This window comes from Globicephala melas, chromosome 7 (genome assembly GCF_963455315.2).
Source record: "Globicephala melas chromosome 7, mGloMel1.2, whole genome shotgun sequence".
Taxonomy (NCBI): Eukaryota; Metazoa; Chordata; class Mammalia; order Artiodactyla; family Delphinidae; genus Globicephala; species Globicephala melas.
The window spans coordinates 113,851,650-113,874,736 of NC_083320.1; the positions used below are offsets into that span (position 1 = coordinate 113,851,650).

The window sequence follows — 23,087 nt, forward strand, 5'->3', positions numbered from 1 at the left end:
GGAAGCTCAGAAGAAGCTGGCTCTTCCCAGCCAAGCGTCTGATCTCCAGCAGGACACGGACCCCGGGGCTCCTCCACCCAAAGCAGGAGGAGGGCTGCCGGGTCACCCTGGCATGCTGGTAAGCCACCTCTCCCAGCCGCGCCAGGCCCCCTGCCCGCGCTGCTGCAGAGCCCGCAGCCCGGCCACGGTCAATTATCCGGAGTCCGAGGGAGGCCGTCATGCGGTGATAAAGGACCAGAAGTGAGCTGGAGGCTGGTACCCCTTCTAAAGTGATTTACTCAGCTCCCTTCCGTACTCACACCCTTAATGTAATTATTTACTTTGTCATTAAACACCGTCCTTCCACTCCAGTGACTTTAGAGCTTCTGGAGCCTACAGAATTGGCTGGGGAGGCTGCTCATCGGCCAGGGAAACCGGGGTCCTGCCTGAGGGGCAGCGGTGCTCACGCAGCCCAGGGACTCACGCCGGGGCTTCAGGGCCACAACAAGGTCGGTCCCAGGCGCCCCCGGCCGCCCTCGCCCCCTTTTACCTCCTTCCTCACCTCCTCCCTCCCTTCCTTCCTTCCTTCTCTTTTAAAACCGAGATGTAATTCACATACCTTAAAATTCACCCTTTTAAAGCATACAGCTCAGTGGTTTTTAGTACAATCACCGTGCTGTGCAACCCTCACCTCTCTCTAATTCCGGAGCACCTCGTCGCCCCAGAAGGAGCTCCGCACCCACCAGCAGCCACTCCCGTGCCCTCCCCCTCCGCCCTTGGCGCCACTCATCTGTCTTCCGTCTCTACAGATTTGCTCATTCGGAACACTTGACGCAAAGGAAACCTTACGATACCCAGCCTTCTGCATCTGGCTTCTTTCACTGAGCATAATATTAGCAAGGTTCGTCCGTGTTGAAGCATGTATCGGTATTTCATTCCTTTTCATGGCCAAATAATATTCCATTGTGTGGACAGACAACATTTTATCCATTCATTAGCTAACAGACATTTATTTCCATTTTGGGCTGTTACGAATAATGTTGCCATAAGCATTTATATGCAAGGTTTTTTTTTATTGGAGTACGATTGCTTTGCAATGTTGTGTTAGTTTCTGCTGTACAATGAAGTGAATCAGCTATGTGTATACACATATCCCCTCCCTCTTGGACCTCCCTTCCACCCCACCCCACATCCTGCCCATGTAGCTCGTCACCGAGCACTGAGCTGAGCGCCCTGTGCTATACAGCAGGTTCCCATTAGCTATCTATTTCACACATGGTAGTGTATTTATGTCAAATTTAATCTCTCAATTCGTCCCACCCTCCCCTTCCCCCAGTGTCCACACGTCTGTTCTCTATGGCTGCATTTCTATTTCTGCCCTGCAAATAGGTTCATCTGTACCATTTTTCTAGATTCCACATATATTCATTAATACACAATGTTTGGTTTTCTCCTTCTGGCTTACTTCACTCTATATGACAGACTCTAGGTCCATCCACATCTCTACAAATGACACAATATCGTTCCTTTTTATGGCCAGGTAATATTCCATTGTATGTATGTACCACGTCTTTTTTATCCATTCATCGGTCGTTGAACATTTAGGTTGTTTCCCTGTCCTGGCTATTGTAAATAGCGCTGCAATGAACATTGGGGAACGTGTGTCCTTTTGCATTATGGTTTTCTCAGGGTTTGTACGAACACATGCTTTCAATTCTCTTGGGTAGGGCTTCCCTGGTGGTGCAGTGGTTGAGAGTCCGCCTGCCGATGCAGGGGACACGGGTTCGTGCCCCGGTCCGGGAAGATCCCACATGCCGCGGAGCGGCTGGGCCCGTGAGCCATGGCCGCTGAGCCTGCGCGTCCGGAGCCTGTGCTCCACAACGGGAGAGGCCACAACAGTGAGAGGCCCACGTACCACCAAAAAAACAAAAACAAAAACAATTCTCTTAGGTAGATACCTAGGAGCGGAACTGCTAGGGCCTCTCTCCCTGTTTTCCATCCCATAGTTAGCCCAGAGCTGGCAGAGCTGGGGGCCTGGCATAAGGGCACCACTGTGGGCAGAGGTCAGCTGGAAAGCACCACACCACTCTGGCCGCTAATGGCACAGCCAGGAGTTTCTGCAGGTGAGGTCACCATCCCGTGAGAATAATGACAGCAGCCCCCTGTCGCCCACATGCAGACCCAGGTGAGCCCTGTCACCCCCACTTCACACGTCAGGCAAGGGTAGCCCACGCTCATACCTGACTGAAGGCACCTGTTGTTTTCCTCGGCACCGACACAGTCTGGAGAAATGTGGCCGATGGGCAGACTCAGGACCAGGAACGGGACAAAGGTCCCACCTGCGCCCAGTCTCCGAACTCGCAGAGGCAGCAAAGTGTACCTTTGGTAATTTGTGCCTCCCTTTATGACCCTCTTCTACCCCTACTCAGCTGCCCCAGCCCTGGTACTCCGGTGCCCACAGGCTGCCCCCGGGGAGGACACTGGCACCAGGGAACCTAGGTCACAAAGAAGAATGAATGACCACGTGGGCCTCTGCACGAACCCAGAGGCAAGGTGACACTAAGGGTGGGGAGTAGAGGGCGCGACCCTGCCTTGCCCGCCATCACACCTGCTCTGCACGCACGAGACTTCATTTCCAGGACAGCCGGGATCGCAAAGCTCAAGCCTGCTGTCCACCGCCAGCACCGCACCAGACCCAAACCCTCCTCTCCAATGTGGCTGCTCAAATGGGGTGCAAAGTCAGATGTGGAAACGAGCCTCGCTCTGTCTGGTGTCAGGGCTTCAGACGCCCCACTCCCCACAAACACAAGCCGGTGGTCCACGCCTGCTGGGAGCAGTGCCAGCCAGCACACAGGCACAGGGAAAGAGCCAAGGGCAGTTTCTCAAGATGGAGCCCCTCCGGCCCCCTCCCTCCCTGCCTGCCCTGGAGGAGAGGCTGGCTGAACCCGGAGGGGGGTCCAGGGTCAGGCCAGGCTGGATCTCCAGCGTCCACGCACAGCTATGAAGCAGCTGGAGGACACAGATGGAGCCGGGGCCTCTGGACACAGCATCACAGAGCTTCCCTGCCCCAATGCAGAGACTTTTGCTGGGGAGTGAAGGGAGCCCCTCCCCCAAGGGGCTGCCGGGCCCAGCCACCCCGAGCCCATCTCAGACCCCAGGACCTTTGCACATGCTATTCCTCCAGCTAGAATGCCATCCCCCTTGCACATCACGGGCAAACTGCCCCTCCTGTGAAGACTCTGCTCAGATACCTGTGCATCCATTCCTTCATCCCTTCCCTCTCAGATACCTACTGGAAGCGTTCGTGCTACTCTGGGAAATAGTTCTAGAATAATCCTAATAACAGCAATAAAAACACTAATAGCAACTACTACCTACAGAATGTCTACCATATGCCAAGTACTATCTAAGCACTTTACACTGGTTATCTGTCCTGCAGCCCTCAAAAGATAAGTACTTTGTCTGTTTTTAAGATGAGGAGACCAGGGTTCAGGTCAGCAGAAGATACCCAACTGGAAAGCAGCAGAGCAGATGAGATTCAGACCTCATCTGTCCGAGCCTGAGCTTCGGCCCCCAACCACGCCGGCCGCCCCAGAGCTATGTGCTCCGTGCACCAGCCCCGTGGCTGGCTCTAAGCCCCGCCACACTTTGCAAACAGCACTCTGGTAACCTCTCCCCAGCCATCTGATCTGAGTGTGCAGCTGCTCCCAGCAGGACCCCAGCTGAGACAAGGCACACAGCTTCAGGCCGTGGCCTTACCAGGGCCGACTCAGCCTGCAGGGCCCTTTCAGGGCCTCCCCTTCCCTGCAGTTTTCCTGATCACCCAGGCATCAGGCAAGTGCCGCATCAGCGCCGAGAGTCGAGGCGTCTGGCTTCTCCATGGGCCAAGCTCTTAGTGACAAGCGCTACGGCTCCTGCTTCTTGACTCTTCTCACCCCATCCCCACCTGCCCCTTCTGGTGTCCGCATTCAGATGCACTGCTTTCCCCCCCTCACCCATCAGTGTGCCGAAAGGGGGGCACCCCTGATGGAGCCACAGGACCTCAGCCCGCGTGGTCCAGTGGCCACACACCCACCTGGGTGCCCCGGCCAGCCCTGGGTCTAACGCCAGGGTAGCCAGAAGGCCTCCTCCTTGCCTGGTCCCCAGATGCCACTGCCCATCCCGCCACGCCTGGCTGCTGGACCCCTTGCCACCAGCCGCTCTGCCTAAGACTCCTTCCCACTGCAGGCTGAGCTTCCGAGCCAGCTCTGCCAATCTGACACAGCGGGGACCTGCCTTCAGCGTCTGTGGCTGGCTCCCTGATGCCCTGGGGAGCAGAGGGAGGTCTAAGCACTCCACCTGCCACCGAGGCTGCAGCCCCGCTCAGGCCACCCACCCCAAAGTAGAGGCAAGTGGGCCAGCTCGCTGACCCCCCAAGCCCTTGCGCCCCTGAGGAGCCGCTCTGATGCTGCTCCCCCACCAACGACCACCCCGCTTTCCTCTTCCCACCTGGAGAAACCCCGAGCATCCCTACGGGCCCGGCTCTCACACCGCATCCCCAGGAGCCTCCCTGGGCAGGATTCACCCCGGGGCCCCTAGAGGGCAGAGGCAGTGGCTCTGCCATCACATTTCTGATCGGAGCTCCAGAACCATCCGTGGGAGGTACACGTGAGCTGAGGGAACCCCGAGGCCCCCTGGCCACCTCAGGAAGGCCAGGGGTCACACAGGCACCCCGAACACCAGGCCTGCCCTCATTTCTTCCAAATGTTCCCGAGATCAGATGCCGTGAGACCTGGCCACAAACATAAAATAAATTATCCTCCCCACACCAGTGATAAATGGTTCTATTAGCAAACCAGATTGTTAAACTCCGATATAACAGAACGCAGGAAACCGGGACCCATCCATCCTCCCTCCGGCACATACTGAGTTGCAAATAGGTTATTTTGTGTGTAAATAACACATTAAAACGCAGCATTAGCTGTGTCTTCTGATAGAGAGGAAATTGTTACAAATAAATAATTCCGGACAGGAATGTAAAATAAGCCAGATTTAATAGTGCGTGCCTGGTGCAGCCATGTTAAACATGCCTAAAATGATAAACCCCAGAATATACTAATAGTAAACTAGGCGCTGACATCAAAGTAATGAGGCTGTATTTTCACCAAGCTTTAGAAATGCTAAAATTAGTTTTGACAGAACCAAACATCAGAAGAATGTTTCTAACATAAATACCGTCCTTTTGGGAAGCTGGGGTTGCGGCCAGAAGGAGGGCAGGGCTGGGGAGCAGCTGGGTTCCCCCCGCAACCCATAGGCAGCGCCTGGGAAATCGGTTTCCAGTCCCAATGGTGCCCCTTGGTGACCCTTTGTGCTTCAAGTGTCTGGACCTCAGTCTCCGCATCTGTAAAATGAACGGATTCGAACCAGATGATCGCTAAAGCTTCTTCCAGCTCCATCGCTGGAAACGACTCTGAAGCTTTCCCCAAACCTGCAACAGTTTAACATGCAAATAAGCCAGGAGAAATGAAGCTGCGTCTTCGAGGCGGGGCCCATGTCCCGGGGACAAACAAGACCAGAAGCCACAGCAGTGCCTGGGACGCCTTCATGCTGCCAGGGCAGCTCACGTGCCAGCAGACGGCACAACGATGCGGGTCCGAAGTGCAAACATAAGCCAAGGAGCAGCGGCCAGAGCGCAGACCCCGGGCTGGCCTCGAACGCCGAGGGCAAGAAGGGGGTGTGGGGGGCAGTGGAGAAGCCTGCTGTACCGGGGCAAGCGGGCGTCCCGCCTGACACGGGGTGGCAGCCGCTCTGAGTGGCTTCTAGAGCACGAGGTCTCAGCGCCGAGCATGAGGCCACCGTGCGCAAGAGGAAAGCCAGTTCAGATCCACGTCCCCAACGTTTACTTGGTCTCCACGCAGGCGCTCTGCCAGCCACTCTCAAAGGCTGTCCCATTTCACCCCATCGTGGCCAGAAGGAAGCTCCAGTCCTCACCCTCTACCCAGGTACCCCGACCCTCCAGGACGCCCCTGGCACCAGAGACCGTCCAGATCGTCATCAAGAGTCATTTCGAGGGAGGGGGAATCAGTTTGAAATTGGAGATTAACAGATACACACTACTGTATACAAAATAGATAAACAACAAAGCCCTACTGCGTAGCACAGGGAACTATATTCAGTATCTTGTAATAATCTAGAGTGGAAAAAAATCTGAGAAGAGTTATATATATGTACGTGTATAACTGAATCACTTTGCTGTACAGCTGAAACTAACACAGTATTGTAAGTCAACTACACTTGAATTTAAAACAAGAAGTCATTCAGAGCCCACCCTGAAAATGCCCAGGCGACTGTGCTGTACCCTGCTTCCCGGCTGTGCAGAGCTGTCACAGATAACTAAGCTCTGCTTTCTGGAAAAGCCTTGTGGGAACCGGTTGTTCCGTGTGGCTGGGCCTTTAAAACAAGCTCAGAAGCGGCACCGACAGCCATCCTGAAAATCACTTAAATAAGAGTAATTGTCCACTTAGTCACACGTGAGTGCATCCTCGGGCCCAAAGCAAGTGTGTGGCCCAGCTGGGCAGCTCAGGTGGCCAAGGAGGCTTGGCCCACACAGCAAGCTCCCTGCCGTCCAGGGAGCCTCGGGAGGGGAGCCAGGGCCCAGGAGCAGGCCAGGCCCGAAGGACCCTCGTCCCAGGGGACCTCAGGGGCAGCAGAGGCAGCCGGCCACCCCAGCCCGCTGGGCACACAGCTGGCGTGACGGCACCAGCCTCACTCCCCTCACTCAGCAATCACTTACTACGTGTCTGCCTTGCTGGGGATGCAGTGGTGAGCAAACAGCACCCTGTCACCGTGGCATCGGGGCGGGGTGGGGGACGGGGGAGGCTCAGAAACAGACACACCAGGGACTGAGGTACTGAAGGAGGACAGGGCAGGGTGGGGGCTTTGTGACGTGGGATTTCCTGGCCTGAGCATCACAGCGAGAACACCCACCACCTGATTTCCATGTTCTGGCATTTGCACAGCATTCTGAGACAGAGGTGGATGCCTCCCCTCTGAGCATAATGTACTTTGAAGAAACTTTCCAAGAAGCCAACAGCCAGGGAACAAGACGAAGGGGTGGCCAGGGGGAGCTTAGTGATACGGAGGCCTTAGGTAGCAAGGGAGTGCCGTGCTGACAGCCATGCAGGGCTCCACCCTGCCAGGACTACCAGCTGCAACTCCCACCAGTTCACCACCTCCAGGGGTCTTGTCCATGCCATGGCCAGTGACCTGGGAAGCCTGTTAAACATACACATGCCCAGGCCCCGGCACGGGAGATTCTGTTTCAGCAGGTCTGGGCAGCCTGGGAGTCTGCATTTATTATAGTCTCCTCACAAGAGTCTACGGTGAGGCCAAGCTTCAGCATCCTCTGATCCGGTCCTACCCTCCAGTGCACAAGGCTGAGTTAATGAGGCCGGGGACGCACTAAGGTCACCGATCCAGGACCCCCCACGGGAGCCAAGCAGGACAGGAACCACCCACATCTGATTTCCAGCCCAGCACTCCCTCCGCCTTCTCGAGTAGGAAGACACCAGAAATCTAGGCTTCCCGCCACCTGCCCGGCCTCAGGAGGTCCACTACTGAGGGTTACCAGAGAAGGAGAGGCTTTCTAAGTCAGGCAGAGCCTGCAGACCTAGGAAAGGAAAACTGGTGATAGCTAATAAAGCAAACACTTAACTTGGAGCTCACTTTGTACCCGGCACCTTACACGTGCTAACTCAGGTAATTCCCACAATGCTATGAAGCAGGTAGCGCTATTGTGCCCATTTTACAGATGTGGAAACTGAGGCACAGACCTGCCTGAGGTCAGCAGAGCTGGGCCTTAAGCAGGTGGTCTGGATCCAGAGGCTGGGCTGCTTCCGACTACGACTCCACACTGTCTACAAGGAGAGAGGCAGCTCCTACCCCCCAGAGGCCCATGCCAAGCAGGTGTGAGCACGCTGTACGTCGCCTGTAATTTCTGCACAGCCGCTCTGCGTGTAAGTCCCACTTTTCATGTAGAAAGACTTGCCTCCCACTGCTAGGGCACAGAGGGCCCAACATTTAAGAGTGATCAGAATCACCCAGGCTCACCAGGCCCCACTCCCAGGCTCTGCTTCAGGAGGTCTGGGGTGGGGCCCAAGTCCCGAGGATGCTGATGGTGCTGATGAAGGGGCCACCCTGGGAGCACCCTGGCCAGGACGTGGTGGGCACTCACCACAGACGCGTCATAGGACTGCTAAAGCCCGTCTTGACTTCGGGACAAGGAAAGCTCACTGGGGTGAGACACAGCTCTGAGCTTTATGGCTCCAGCCCCTCTGATGGTCCCACCCTGGAGGCGTGGGGTGGCTGGTCTCTGTGCTCAGCTGAAGCACACAGAGAGGTTCGGAAATATTTTTGGAAAGAAAATCCACTGTTGAAGAGGGAAATACAACAGCATCAGGGAAGTTTCAGTGTAAGAAAAATGAGAAACATCTGAATCAAATTACCTTTAAAATTACGCCATGTGAAAAATTAAAGGGAAAAATAGCTCTGGGTCAAAATGTGTTTTTAAAGTTTGCTTGATGGCCTCCCAAGTGTTAGCACAACAGCTCAAGAGGCTGGGAAAGCCCCCACCGGCCAAGGCTTCTGCCATCCGGTCTGGCCACAGGACCGTTTGTCCCTTGGGTACAGCCCTGCAATGCAAAGGTGTTTCTGATGCACATCATGGCCAGGTAGGTAGAGACTCTCGGTGGAAACACCCAGCCCCGACCGCGTCTAGCCTCATGAGGCCGGGCGAGCCAGGAGACTTTTAAAAAGGTCCTCCTGCAAAGAAGTCACAGCCCCAGACCTCCAAGAGCTGGAGGGGAGCAGGCGCTCTTAGCCTGTTGGAATGACAAGGATGGTGACAGATGAGACCTGTCCAGGGCTGGTGCAGAGGCTGGACGCCCACACACGGTACCGGCAGGCTGGGCTTTAAGACCCAAATCACCCACGAACAATCTAAAATCATGATCTCAAAGCAGATTCAGGAAGGAGATGCTCAGCGTGGGAGAGGCAGGAGCCCTGAGCCCCAGACTCCGCTCTCCGCGGAAGCAGCAGGTGGCCTTGGGCAAGTCCCTGCCCCACCTCATCTCGGTCCCACCTACACACGGAGAGGCTCTGACCGCCCATGAATTAGACGTGCCGGCCACCCCCCGACCCCAGCCCGACACCCAGGACACCCTGCGTGTCCTTTCCAAGCTTTGCCACCAGGGACGCCCACCTCCTTCATCGCCCACCTCCTCGCTCTGGACCCTTACTCCCTTTCTCATTCCAAACAGGGCCAAGGAAGCTGAGTGAGTCTCCAGATATGATCAGTCATGTGCTGGGGGGAATTTAACAACAGGCTCTGGGAGAGGAGAGGGGGCTGAGGCAGCCCTGATGCGTAGGGTTTGCCAATTTTTTTTTTAACATCTTTATTGGAGTATAATTGCTTTACAATGGTGTGTTAGTTTCTGCTTTATAACAAAGTGAATCAGTTATACATATACACATGTTCTCATATCTCTTCCCTCCTGCGTATCCCTCCCTCCCACCCTCCCTATCCCCCCTCCAGGTGGTCACAAAGCACCGAGCTGATCTCCCTGTGCTACGCGGCTGCTTCCCACTAGCTATCCACTTTATGCTTGGTAGTGTATATATGTCCATGGGTTTGCCAATTTTCATGGTGCAAATACTCCGACCACGGCAAGGTCAAGTGACCTACCTAAGGTCACAGATGGGAGAGACAGAAGGAGAGAGTATACACTTGGCTCTCCCAAGTCGGCACAGTCTGGGTCCGGCGCACCTTACTTTTTTTTTTTTTTTTTTTGGCCACGCCACGCGGCTTGGGGGATCTTAGTTCCCTGACCAGGGATCGAAGCCAGGGCCCCAGCAGTGAAAGCGCTGAGCCCTCATCACCGGACCGCCAGGCAGTTCCCTTCACTGACATTCTAATAGTGGGTTCTAGAAGGCTGAAGGTCCTTAGGAACCAAAGGGATGAGTTTCCTATGTGCAATGTACACCACCCCGAGTCCCAACATCTGGACAACCACTGGTGAGGGCACCTCTATGAACTATAAAGTTGGGATGGACAGGCTGGGACCTGGGACCTGGGACCCTTTGCTGCGGTGCCTGCACCTGGACAGACGTCTCCTGGAGCAACAGATACAAAGAAACTATAAGGGACTAAAAATAACCGCGTGCATGCCCAGCTGGGGCAAATTATGGACAACAAGATACAAAAAGACCAAAGAAACCCAACTGCCCCTTCTGAAGAGCTGGGAGCAACAGGAGGGTCCTGCGCACGCCCCCTGCACGCAGCACCACCAAGGGGGTGGGCAGAGCGCCTAAGCCACCCCAGCCGGACCCGTGGAAGACCCCTACCCTCACTCCATATAAAGAACAAGCTCGCCCCCACAGCAAGCAAGGGAACCTGTTGCTTTTTCTCGCTCCCCCCTCCCTGCTACAGCAGGGCCCCGATAAAGCCTTGCCTGAATTTCCTGTCTGGCCTCTAGTCAATTTCAGTTGATTGGGGAAGGCCAAGAACCCTGGTTGGTAACAACAGAGGTGAGATATAATTTGCATCCTGCTTTTTCACACTTTAATATTGGAATACAGACACATCCCCCCCTTATGATAAAGTCTTGATTAACATTTTCAGGGTCTACATAATGTTCCATTCAACAGCCGTCCCACAGTTTGATTAATCAATCCCCTATCACTGAACACTTCGGTTGTTTCCAAATGTTCACAGTTACAAATAATGTAGAAATGAAATCTTTCTGCCTAAAGGTATGCTCAGTCTTAGAACCAAAGTCCTACAATTCCAGGGATGGGATTGAAGCTCCCGGAACCAGTGGCACTTGGCAGGGGGCAGATGAGGGGTCAGAAGCTGGCCTGCAAGACAGGGTACCTCCCACCTCTGGGCACCTTGCAGAGGTGGGTGATCACTGCCTCACCAGTTCACAGGGTCTGGCCCTTTTGCATTCCTTACCACATGGCCCCGACATCCTCAGACAGGACTCCCCCTACTCTGGACAGATGTGTAACAGGCCCTGGAACACTGAGCTTGCGTAAGCCATCCTTTCTTTCCGGGAAAGCTGCAAACCACGGTGCAGAATCATGGGGACGATCTTGTGGACTCGGAAGGGATAAACTGGGTGTCAGGAGGGCCAGGTGTCCGAGTGAGTGGTCACCCGCTCAGCCACAGGGAATGAGCTCAGTCCTGCCCCTGCCTCAGCAAACAGGCCTCGCAGACCAGGACTGTTACCCCATCTTTTCCAGAAACAAGTCAGGGACAGGGCCCTGGACAGGCAGCTCTCAGCTCCCCGCACCCCTGCCCCAGCCCAGCGTGCACCGGGCAGCACTGCCCCTCTCCCAGGCCTCTGTGCAGCCTCCCTGTCCTTCCCACCAGCCCCACGCCGGCGGGCTGAGCTCCCCCCGCCTCCGGCCAGCGCCTCACCAAGGCCACCTTCCCCTGACGTCACTCAGGGCCACAGGGGACCCTCAGGCACTGCCTCCCGCCAGGCCTGGTGCCGAGTGCTGACCTCCAGAGCAGAGTGCAAACATCCTGGCCCTGAGAGGACCTCCGTGTGGGGGACACGCACGAACCCCCTTGTGCTGCCGGGCACCACATCGCACCTGTCCACAGGCCTACGCCCCTGCGGGCAGAGGGGCCCACAGCAGAGGCTCCTTGGGGCTGTCTCCAGTTTGCTGCGTAAAAGAGGAGGCTTGCTCACAGCACCTCTGCCCCCAGGGGTAAGATCCGACGTCACGACATCACACAGACTTGGAATCACATCTGCCAAACGTCCCCACAACACAGATTAGGAACACGAGACCCAGAGGAGGGAATGGCCTGCCACGCCGGGACCGGGCCTGGGCTGGAACGGGGACCCAGGCCAGCGACTCGGGGCTGCACCACCGGCCTACCTTGCCCCACCCGCAGAACGCGGACGTCACGGTCCCCCAGCCCCAGGGAACCCGCTCCAGATGCCACCTGCTCTGCCCTGACTGCAGGACGGCCCTTCCCAAATGAGCTGTCCAGAGAGTGCTACAGGGAGCAAGGGACGTACCTAACTCGCTCTGATGACAACGTGCCACCTGTCCTGGGCGACTGGGCTGAGGGCCACATCCACCCAGCGTAGGAACCCCACCAGTCAAGCGCTCCTCTGGGGTCGGGCAAGGAGGGGACGGGGCCTGCGGGGTGGGCAGGACCGCATCCTTGGGGGGCGAGTAGAGCAAGGTCGGGTACCTCCAGGGAGCGGCTGCACCCCAAGCTGTAGGCCCGTGGCCTGCCCCCCGAGACCAAGACCCCCTCAAGCATCTGAGATTACTGCCCCATTGCTGATAGCCAGGTCTGATGCTAGAGGACTTCCTTCCCAATCATGCCCTCATTTCTCTCTAATGACCACGCGTCTGCTCTCGGCTACAGGACGTGGCAGTGAATTGGGCTGCGTGGCAGCTCACGATGCACTGATGGCTCCAGAGAGGGTGAGGGTCCGGGCTAGGGAGAGGCCGAGGCGGGGACAGCTGAGGGCCCGGGTGCGGGTCAGAGAGGCACCGAGGCCACTCAGGCCTCAGAGGCCCAGGCGCCTCTGCATCAGGCAGAGGGACGGCTTGAGGAATCGCCACAGGCCAGGGTGGGCCCTGACCCAGGAGAAGGAACAGACCACGTGCAGACCCAGCCAGGCCCGGGACAAGCCAGCCCTGGGACCACCGCCAGACCCCCACCCTGGGCCTTCCATCCCCTGGCTCCCGACACCACCTGCATGTGGTCCACCCTGGGCTTTGGCTCCTTCCTCCACCCTCACAGAGGGAGGGCCTAGAGAGCCCGGCTCCTGGCAGGGACGGGGGTCAAGGGGTGTCACGCAGAGCAGGAGTCCTAATACCCGAAGGTTGGCCTGGGCTCGCCCCGTCCTGGCTTGGGCCACACATCCTGATAATGACCTCCAACTGAGAATCACGGGTGGTGGGGGGGGGGAACAGAAACAGTGTAGTAACAATGAACCAGAGGGCCTCCAGTTCGCTCTTGGAAACAATGACTCCTACCCGCTCTGAGTGTCCTTCCAAATCCCTGCACTCTGGCCCTAGGCTGCACCCAGCACGGCCTGTGGACTGGCTGTCCCAGCATCATCCGAGCGCTGGTTAGAATTTCAGAAACTCAGCCTCGCCCCGACTCACCGACTGGGGGTCTGCACTTGAACAAAGCCCCCCGCGACCTGCAGACGTCAACATGTGAGTGGCGCGGCCGGCACTCACACCCCACCCCGGCGAAGGCGCATTTCCCCCGCTGCTCTGGGAGCTGTGCTTCAGCGGCGAGAGCAACAGGGCATGACTAAATGCACTTGAATAAAAAGGGGAAGAAAAGAAATCTAAGTCTCTCCATTCCTCGGAGACAGAAATAGTTTTGTGGCCTCCAGATGGACCGCGCAGACACAAGGGGAGGTCTCGTCTTCCCGCCAAGCTTTCCCAACGGGATGCTGGCACGGACCAGTGGAAACCAGAGACTACTTCTCTTCGGGGCAGTAAAATGAGAGGCTGTGGCTCGGGGGGTCCTTCTGTTATAATTAAGTTGGCCAGAAACTCACCTAAGGATGCTAAATTCTGTACCTGACCCTCTAATTACAGCCAGAAAGGATCAGGAGACAATTACTTTCCAAAATAGCCCTTGGCAGGCCGGAGGCAACCAGCAGCCTCTTTGGCACATCTGTGCCGACAGAATGCACCCCAGGGCTGCCCCACAGCCCCGAGCCTCCCTTGCCTCCCCTCCCCTTCTCCTGCTGGAGCCTGAGATGCCCAAACCCCCCGATTGGGAGTGGCTGGACCTTCGAGATCCACCCACAGGCATCCATCCTGGTGCCTGGGGTCCCCAAAGCTGGGGCGCCCTCTTGCTCCCCCATAAACCCCGCATGGCTGCCCGATGACATCGGCCTCCCGTCTCATTCAGTCCGAACGGGCTCATGAAAAACACCCCCCGCCAACCATGCAGAACAGAAAGTACCTCCTTGGGTGGCTACCGCGGCCGCCGCAGTGGCCACCGCGAGGGCCGAGGCCTTCCTGCCGGGGTCGGGGAAAGCGACGCCCTCCAGGATCCCACTTTTGGCTTCTTTCTTGTCCGTGGCCGTGGCTGAGGCGGACGTCTCCATCCTAGCCACGCATAGTCCTGGGTGGCAGCCCTGGAGGAGGAGACAAAGACACTCACCAACGCGGCCCCCAGACCCAGCCGGGACGCGCCGACGCAGATTCCCACCCGCTGCCGCCACGCGCTCCTTCTCTGATCATTGCGAAGGAGGGTTTAATTAATTTTGAGAATTCTTCGTTCTGAGATTCATCTGGTCTTCTGAACGACCTCACGGACCACAGCCGAGCGTTTTTCACTGCCTGTTACCCCCGATTTTTCAAATCTAAGCAACAAGTTCCCAGTACTGTGCGTGGCGACTAACAAGAACCACCTTGAGAAATGAGGTCAGCAAGTGATGCCCCTCATCTCAGCCTCACAGGACGAGAAAAATCAATACAGAAACCGCGACTTGGCGGTCCTCAGAGGAAAGCCCCCGTTCTCCCGTTTCTTTGCAGCTCACCGGCTCCACCTTTCACTCACTCACGTGTATGTTCGTTCATTCTTTCATTCATTCGTTCATTCCTGCATTCCACAGAGTTTTCACCATTTACGCACTCGCACACATTCAGTCAATAGCTCTTCAAGCCCCTGTTATGCATCAAGCATTGTGCCTGGTGCCGGAGATACAACCCACAGAGTTCACATCCTACTTGGGAGACATAATAAGTAAAGGGGAAGATAAATGTATATTTTGTCTCTCATTAGCGAGAGAGAAGGAAAGAAAGCAGAGGGGCAGGATAGAGCGGGGTGGGAAGGGCAGGGGGGCGGCTGGCCTGCTTCTCTGAGGAAGGGATGGGGTGCCACATGAGGGTCTGAGGGAGCCCACGGCAGCCAGAGGGCAGGGGCGGGAGCCGCGGGCCTGGCAGGAAGGAGGCTGGCTTGTTGAAGGAGCAGCAGGAAGGTGAGTGCCAGCCCTGGAGGGTTTTGAGCAGAAGGGGGGTACGACAGGACTCACAGTACAAAGGGGTCACTCTGCCAGTGTACGGAGGGCAGATTTGGGGGATGGCGCACGACTGCAGTGACCTGGGGAGATATTGGTTGTCTGAGTTAAAAGGACAGTGGCTCTGAAGGCAGAGTCCACAGGCCTTGCTCGGGCCTGGATGTGGGGTGTGCTAGAAAGCGGAGTCGTCGTGGGTTACGAGAGAGGAACCCGGGGGATGCGGGGCCCAGGTAACGCTCCATCTCCAGCTGGCTGGTGGGCCACAAGCAAGCGTTTTACTAACTGATGCTTCATCATGTACAGATGCTGCTAATTCAGTATTTGTATCAAATATTACGGAACAGACATCTGAAAGCCAATTTTCTTAAAAGAATGGGGGTAGTGTCAAAGATGGCTCCGATTTTCCGCTGAGCACTTGGACGATTGCACGGTGGGGCTGTTTGCTGGGATGGAGCACAGTGGGTGAGAAGCAGGTTCGGGGGCAAAAACCAGGAGCTGGGTCTGGGCCGTGTTAAGTCTGAGACGCCTATTAAGACATGCAGAGACTGAAACAGGAAGGACCTACTGTAGAGCACAGGGAACTCTATTCAATAACCTGTGATAAACCATAATGGAAAAGAATGTGAAAAAGAAAATATATGTAAAACTGAATAACTTTGCTGTACAGCAGAAATTAACACAATGTTGTACATCAACTATACTTCAATAAAACTTTTTTGCAAATGGCATTATTTCATTCTTTTTAATGGCTGAGTAATATTCCTGGAGAATGTCATAGTGAGTGAAGTAAGTCAGACAGAGAAAGAAAAATATCATGTAAAGAGAAAGGTATAGCTTATATGTGGACTCTATAAAATGATACAAATGAACTTATTTACAAAACAGAAACAGACTCACAGACTTAGAGAACGAACCTATGGTTACCAGGGAGGAATGGTGGGGGGAAGGGGTACTTAGGGAGTTTGGGACTGACATGTACACACGGCTGTATTTAAAATGGATCACCAACAAAGGCCTACTGTGTAGCACAGGGAACTCTGTTCAATACTATGTAACCACCCAAATAGGAAAAGAATTTGAAAAAGAATAGATACATGTATTATGTATGACTGAGTCACTTCAGTGTACACTTTAGTGTATCACAACATTGTTAATCAACTCTCCTCCAACAGAAAATAAAAAGGTTTAAAAAAATTTTTTTTTAAAGATAAGCAAGACTGTTGGAAACGCAAGGCAGAGCTTGGGGAGAGGCAGAGGCTAGAGATGGGAATATGGCAGCCACAGGGCAAGATCTCCAAGGGAGAGGGCGGAGGGAAGAAGTAGAGAAAGCTCCAGAACGAGACACGGGGCGTTCCAACATTTCCAGGAGGGAGAAGAGAAACCAGCCAAGGAAGTGAGCAGGGATGAAGGAGCAGGAAGGAAGAGAAAGTAAAATCACCAGGAGAGTGTGGGGCCAGGAGTCCAACCCAAGCAAGAAATGCCAGGAAGGATTATCTCCATCACAGGCTCTAAGAGGCCCCGGCGCTGCACGGTGGTGACCAGGGCCCAGGTGGGCTCAGGGAGAGACAGAGGCACAGACATTTAGTCAGGAATCTTTGCCATGAAAAGAAGATCAGCTGCTGTTTCAGAAGGAAGGCAGGTGGGTCTGCACGCTGGTGGGAGGAGAGGGTTCTGGGCAGAGCCCGTGGATCGCGGGTGGCAGAAACCAAAGGCGATGGTCAGCTCCATCCCCGGCGGCTGCAAATCTTACATCTGCAGGCCCCAGAACCTCACCTTTTAAAAGTCTGCACGATACTCTCATGGTTTTCTAAGCAAAAAGCGGGAGTATACAAGAGTGATGGGTGTGAAGCCAGAGGTGGCTGCAGCCTGGCCAGCCTGCTAAGCGAACAGCCCAAGCTCTGGACCTCCCGGATTTACCTCACCCACCAGACTGTATGGTTTCCAGTCTTTCAAAACCCCTGTCCAGAAACCCCAAGATAGATGAAGGACAGGGAAATCTCCCTGAGGATTCTGGTGAGTTATAAGGTTTCCTCTGGCTTGGAGATTTCGGGATCGCCAGCTGATCCTTTAAGCCTATTTGTATAATCTGTGCTGTAAGAGGCTGGCTGGCTGAGCGGCCACCAGCAACAGCCCCTGGGCCACGCCTGCTCCACCTTCTCTGCCCCCTTAGCCTGGCCGCAGGGGCCACCCTCCCATCCACCTGGCCGGCACTTTGGGCCACCGTCCCACCCCATCCTCACCCCCCCATCTGATCAGCTGCGATTCCCATCAGTTCACCCGCAAAGCACCTGGCCTGCGGGGCCTCTCCCAGCTGGCTGCTCTGCCAGGCATCCTTCCCTTCTGGGTCCTGGTCCCCCTCCAGGTCCCCCTCTACCCTACAGCCAGGCACCTTCCCCGAACCAAGTCTGGCCAAGGCCTCGCTGAGCCCCTGGGGCCTTCAGGCAAAGCCTTCCTGGGTCTACCTGCAGCCTCATCTCCCCCCACACCCCCGCACCCTTCACAAGCAGCCAGCCCTGACCCTGGAACACCCACCAGAAACCCTTCACCCTTTTCTGTGTGATGGACTCCTACTCTTCCTTCAAGATGCCACTCAGACGTCACCTCCTCTGGGAAGGCCCCCAGCTCCTCCCCAATCAAGGTCACTTCTGCTTCCAGATCCCTACAGCATCCCATCACCCCCATCTGTATTCATCATCACCACCAGGTCCGGAGCTGCTCCCCACTCAGGCTGGCATGGAGCAACAGCTCAGGAATGCCGGGCAAGGACTGTGCACCTCTGAGGCAGAAAATCACAGCTCTTGGAAATACGAGTGATTTTGTGAACAATCTGGGTTTTCTTCCCAAGAAGCTCAGGTGAAGGAATTTAGGCTCAACTTTGAAACACACCTTGAATTTGGAAGTAAGGACAAAAATCAAAATGATAGCTGGAACGACAAACCTTGAACAAGCATTTACCAGGTGCCAAGCTCTTTGCAAGAGTGAGTTCATTTAATCCTCACGACACTTTACATAGGAAGAAACCAATGCTCAGAGAGGTTGATAACTTGTCCAAAGACACACAGCTTAAAAGTGGCTGTGCCAGACCTTGGACCCAGGCTGTCTGGCCCCAAAGCTGTACACTGGAGCATCACAGAGAGCTGTCCTTCGAGTGAGGACCCTGCAGTGCAAAGGGATTTGCCCCAGAATTCCCTGGCATCATTGAGGTGCCTGTTGAGTGTGAGGAACCCTATGCCAGAAGCCCAGGAGGATTCGACACAGGCCCTGTCCTAGTGCTGCACCCAAGGAAGCGAGACTGGTGGACGGGGACCACCAGCCGATGGATAGGCAAAAGCTGAGGCTCTGTCCAGGACCGCCTGCCAACACCATGCCCCTGCGGGTGGCACCGTCCACTGAGGCTGACCAGGATGCGGGGGGAGGAGTTGGCAATTGTACATTCTTCCCCTAACTCCTCATTGCAGAATTCTTTACGGACAATCAGCTTCGTGCCTCACACTGCAAAAGGCCGGGAGCTGGCTTCCACCCCAAACGAACTGGGTGTCCTTCCCCCGGGTCTGGCACCTCTCATATAGCCTGGCCAAAACCTGCTATGTACCCACCTAGCTCCCCGCTCAACCATGACCTCCTCCAGGCCAGGGCCAGGCCTCACGCCCCTGGGTCCCCAAGTCCAGCTGAGCACGTGCTCAGACCCCTTGCTGATGGGAAAGGATGGGTCCAGGGAACCAGGCCAGCATCTGGAGGGCAGCAAGGCTTGAAAGGACTCAACAAGGCACCCACAGGGTCGGCCCAAGTGACCAAACCCAGGCTGCTGGGAAGCATCCCCGAAGGCAGATGGGAAATTGAGGCCAGCAACTCAGAATCCTTGAACTTTAGCATCAGGGATGCCAGGGCCAAAAAGAGGTTCAGCTGCCTCACGCCAGCATCCCCCCCCCCCCCGCCACGTTGTCAGAGGGAACGGCATCCTCCCGATTCTTACAGAGGAAGAGGTGAGCTGCCCAAAGCCACTCTCCACGGAGGGAGAGGGCCCAGGTCTAGAGCCAGGTCCTCTGGCTGGAATGCTGCCCGAAGCCTCAGAGCGAGGCCACCCCAGGACCAGGTGGACAGAGTAGCAGGGAGGGGATGTATTCAGACAGCAGTGGGCCTGGGAGTGCCTGGGCTTCCACGAGCGCCCATGGGGAGCTGACCCAGTCGGGGAGCGGGGTGTCCCCTGCAGGGACCACTGCGTCACAGGCCTCGTGTTCCACAGATCAGCCACGGCCCTCCCCCTCCCCCTCCCTTCCAGGAGAGGAAAGCAGCAGACAGAGCCGAGAGGCTGCGTAAGTCACGGGAATTACCGGAATTAGCACAATTTCTGGGTAAACACCAGGCACCCAGGGTCCCAGGAAGCCCAGCTGGGGACAGCAGAGCGGGGCCTCGGGTCCCCAGACCTCAGCTGGCGGCCTGTGGGATATGCTGGCGGACTGCCCATGGGCTCCACAAAAGGTTCCAGAACAAGAGGGGCTGAGAGCACAGCGCCCACGGGGCAAGGAGAGAGTCAACACCTCCACGTTACCCGGGAGGCCACGCTCCTGGGCTTCTGCCCGGGAAAGGGGGGACACCGGACCTGCAGCCAGGAGAAGCTCCCTTCCATTTGGAGCTGCACACAGCACGCCTGCCCCCCAGGGTCTCGGTACCCCTGGGGGTGCTGGCAGCACCCCGAGCCTCTGGAAACACTCCTGGTCCTTCCCCTGCCAATTCTGACGCCACAGGTTCAGGCACAGGGCGGGGGGCAAAATATCCAAACTTTAAAAAAAAGCTCCACGGCTGTTTCTGATGCACAGGCAGGTTCAGCAGAAACTACATGGGGTGCTTCTAAGATTGCTTCCAGCTTCCAAATAATCGGTAAGTTCCAATTAAAGCAAATGAATGGAAATAAATGTATTTTTATCTCTGTTAATTTGGAACCGGAAGTTGGTGTTTCCCTCCGACATGAAGGTGGGTAAAAGGCATAGTGCCTGTGAGCCTGCCACCAGCACAAGCCACGGGTGTGCTCACATCCCGTCTTGGGGCATCACCTGTGCTCACCATGGTGCTGCGCTCAAGGTCAAGGTCGGCATTAGACACCACCCCCGACCTTGCCAGTTGTGCCAGCAAAGCACGTCTATTAAGCTATGGTCGCTGCAGTCAGGACAATTGGCCTCCTTCGTAATCCTATGCATTTTATTTTTTTACTGAAGTATAGTTGATTTACAATGTTGTGCTGGTTTCAGGTTTTTAGCACAGAGATTCTTTTCCCTTAAAGGTTATTACAAGATATTGAGTAGAGTTCCCTGTGTTATACAGTAGGTCCTTGTTGGTTATTGTAAATATAGTAGTGTGTATATGTTAATCCCAAACTCCTAATTTATCCATCCCAATCCTATGCATTTTATCCTATGCATTTACAGCATTATTCTGAGGAGGGGGCCACAGCACAGCAAAGATGAAGAACTTGGAGTGAAAGGACGGGCTTGAAGAATAAATTAATAATCAGAGGTCTTCCCTGCTGGCTCAGTGGTTAAGAGTCCGCCTGCCAATGCAGGGGACACGGGTTCGAGCCCTGGTCTGGGAAGATCCCATATGCCGCGGAGCGGCTAAGCCTGTGCACCACGACTACTGAGCCTGCGCTCTAGAGCCTGCAAGCCACAACTACTGAACCACACACCACAACTACTGAAGCCTGAGCGCCTAGAGCCCGTGCTCCGCAACGAAGAGTAGCCCCCACTCACCACAACTATAGAAAGCCCACGCGTGGCAACAAAGACCCAACGCAGCCAAAAATAAATAAATTAAATAAATTAATTAATTAAAAAAATAATCAGAGGAGAATGACCAAATCGCTCTGAACCCTGCAATCCCACCAGCTGGCTGCTTTGAGCTCTCCTGATGAGTGAGTCACAGGAATGAGAGCAGCTTCCCCAGGCGAAATCAGCCTCTGGGAGAGAGGTGAAACCTCGCTTCCCAGCGATCCTGGCCACCTCGGGGCCCTGGTGTTCTCACCTCCTGTCTGATCTCACCCGTGCGGCGCACTGCCTGGGCCCCACACGCGTGGGCACACACGAAGAGCACACACAACCTACAGCAACAACCATGACCATGTACACAGTCACCTGTGTGAGCGTGGGCACACATATACACCCTGTCACACGTTCATACAGGGCCACCCACAAGTGCACACAAAGTCACATACAGATGCACACACCACATGCACGCACGCACACATACACGTATGTGTAGAGAGATACAGACACACACACACACATACCCTGGATACACATACACATAATAAACACCCGGCCAGCCTTGATCATAGACTTATTTTTGTGATCAAATGAGATAAAACACGTGAAAGTTCCTGGAGTGAAAAATGCGTCGCCAATGCAACGCTGATGAAAGGTAAAATAATAATTAAAAATGGGGGTTTTAAATTAATTATTTTGGGGGGGCTGCGTTGGGTCTTCATTGCTGCACGCGGGCTTTCTCTAGTTGCGGCGAGCGGGGGCTTCTCTTGTTGCGGAGCCCAGGCTCTAGGTGCACGGGCTTTAGTAGTTGTGGCACGCAGGCTCAGTAGTTGTGGCTTGTGGGCTCTAGAGCGCAGGCTCAGTAGTTGTGGCACATGGTCTTAGTTACTCCACGGCATGTGGGATCTCCCCAGACCAGGGCTTGAACCCGTGTCCCCTGCATTGGCAGGCGGATTCTTAATCACTGCACCACCAGGGAAGTTCTGGTAATGATAATTATAACGACACTGTAACTAAAAAGATGGCAGCAGACTCTCTCTCTCATGGCCCCAAGGTCCCGAGGACTCGTCAACATCCTCCCTGAGTGGACGACTGAGTCTTTCCATCTCCCGTCACCTCAGTGTTGCCACCTAGAAAATGGACATTCTAAAGGGCGCTCCAGACCCTAGGGACAGCCGTCCAGCACCACAGTGCCAGGGCAGCCACAGGAAAGCAAAGGGCGTCCTAGCCCGTCATGCTGAAGGCATGAGGGAGCCAGACATGGGCTTCGGCTCAGACCCCCTGGATCAAACTGACACTCGCTTTCCCATCCTGAAGGGACCGGGACGGGGGTGAGGGGAGGGCTCCCCAGGACGGCGCCAAGCTGGGGACGCTCTGCTTGCCCTTCACGGCCAGGGACAAAATAATCTTCTTTTAAAATGTGTGTATTTTCCTCTCCAGAGTGAGAGACGCTGATGCTTGGGCCAGCGCGGTCCACATCAGTGGTGTGTCCAGCCACGCGGCTTTCCCTCTCTGAGCCTCCGTCCCCTCCCCTGTAACACAGAGCATCCTCCCTACTCCCAGCATGGTTAAGAAGGCGGTCAAGCTTCCCCGCAGGACCGTGAACACCCTGCAGCAGTGGCTCTGCAAACATAGGGTCCCCAATGGGGCTTGGCCCAAGGCTGGCCAGGCAGGCGAACCCCTACAAGCGGGCACCCTTTTCCAAGGAAGACAGGATTGGGGGAGACCGAGGTTTCGTGAGGAGTTGTGCCTCTGGAGTCTCGGACACACCTCTGCAGCGCCAGCCAGCCAGCCTGGCTGCCACAACCCCAGCTGCTCCCAGGAGCTTCAGGTCAAAGGCCTCCCCTCTACCCGCTGTGGCCAGAGGCGGGCACCATGCAGAAACCACTCTCCTAGCGGGGCACCTGCTTCTTTATCGTTCCTTGAATGTATTTTTCCAAGTAGGAAAGCTCCCTCATGTGCCCAGCCCCTGGGCTTGCTGGTGCGCCGGAAAACAGATCATGACCCCAATGCACTGACTTGCTGGGCCAGAACAGCAGCCAGGGAGGCCCCAACGATGGGAAATGCAGCAGCCAGGCTCAGATAAGGGGAGATGGGCGTCAGGGGGCCCGGAGCTGGGCAAGAGGCTTTTTCTTTCCGGGAGGGTGTGGGTAAGAGCTCACCCTTCAGATGGCATTGCAGCTTCCACTCCCTTGCATGTGGTTTCACTCCCTGAAAATACCAGGTCGTCTCCATCCCCCTGCCTCTGTCCCATTGCTTTCCTGCCCAGAACATTCTCTCCTCCCTGCTCTAT

At 55.6% G+C, this 23,087-nt stretch overlaps 1 protein-coding gene across 1 annotated transcript in view; it reads right to left on the minus strand.

Moving 5' to 3' along the window:
• Positions 1–23,087, minus strand: part of GLI2 (GLI family zinc finger 2) — a 255,907-nt gene that overhangs the window by 177,550 nt on the left and 55,270 nt on the right. The window contains exon 2 of the mRNA XM_060302608.1: positions 13,979–14,153. Within this exon, the coding sequence (XP_060158591.1) occupies positions 13,979–14,123 (145 nt within the window). The 5' untranslated portion in view covers positions 14,124–14,153. The remainder of the gene's footprint in view (positions 1–13,978; positions 14,154–23,087) is intronic.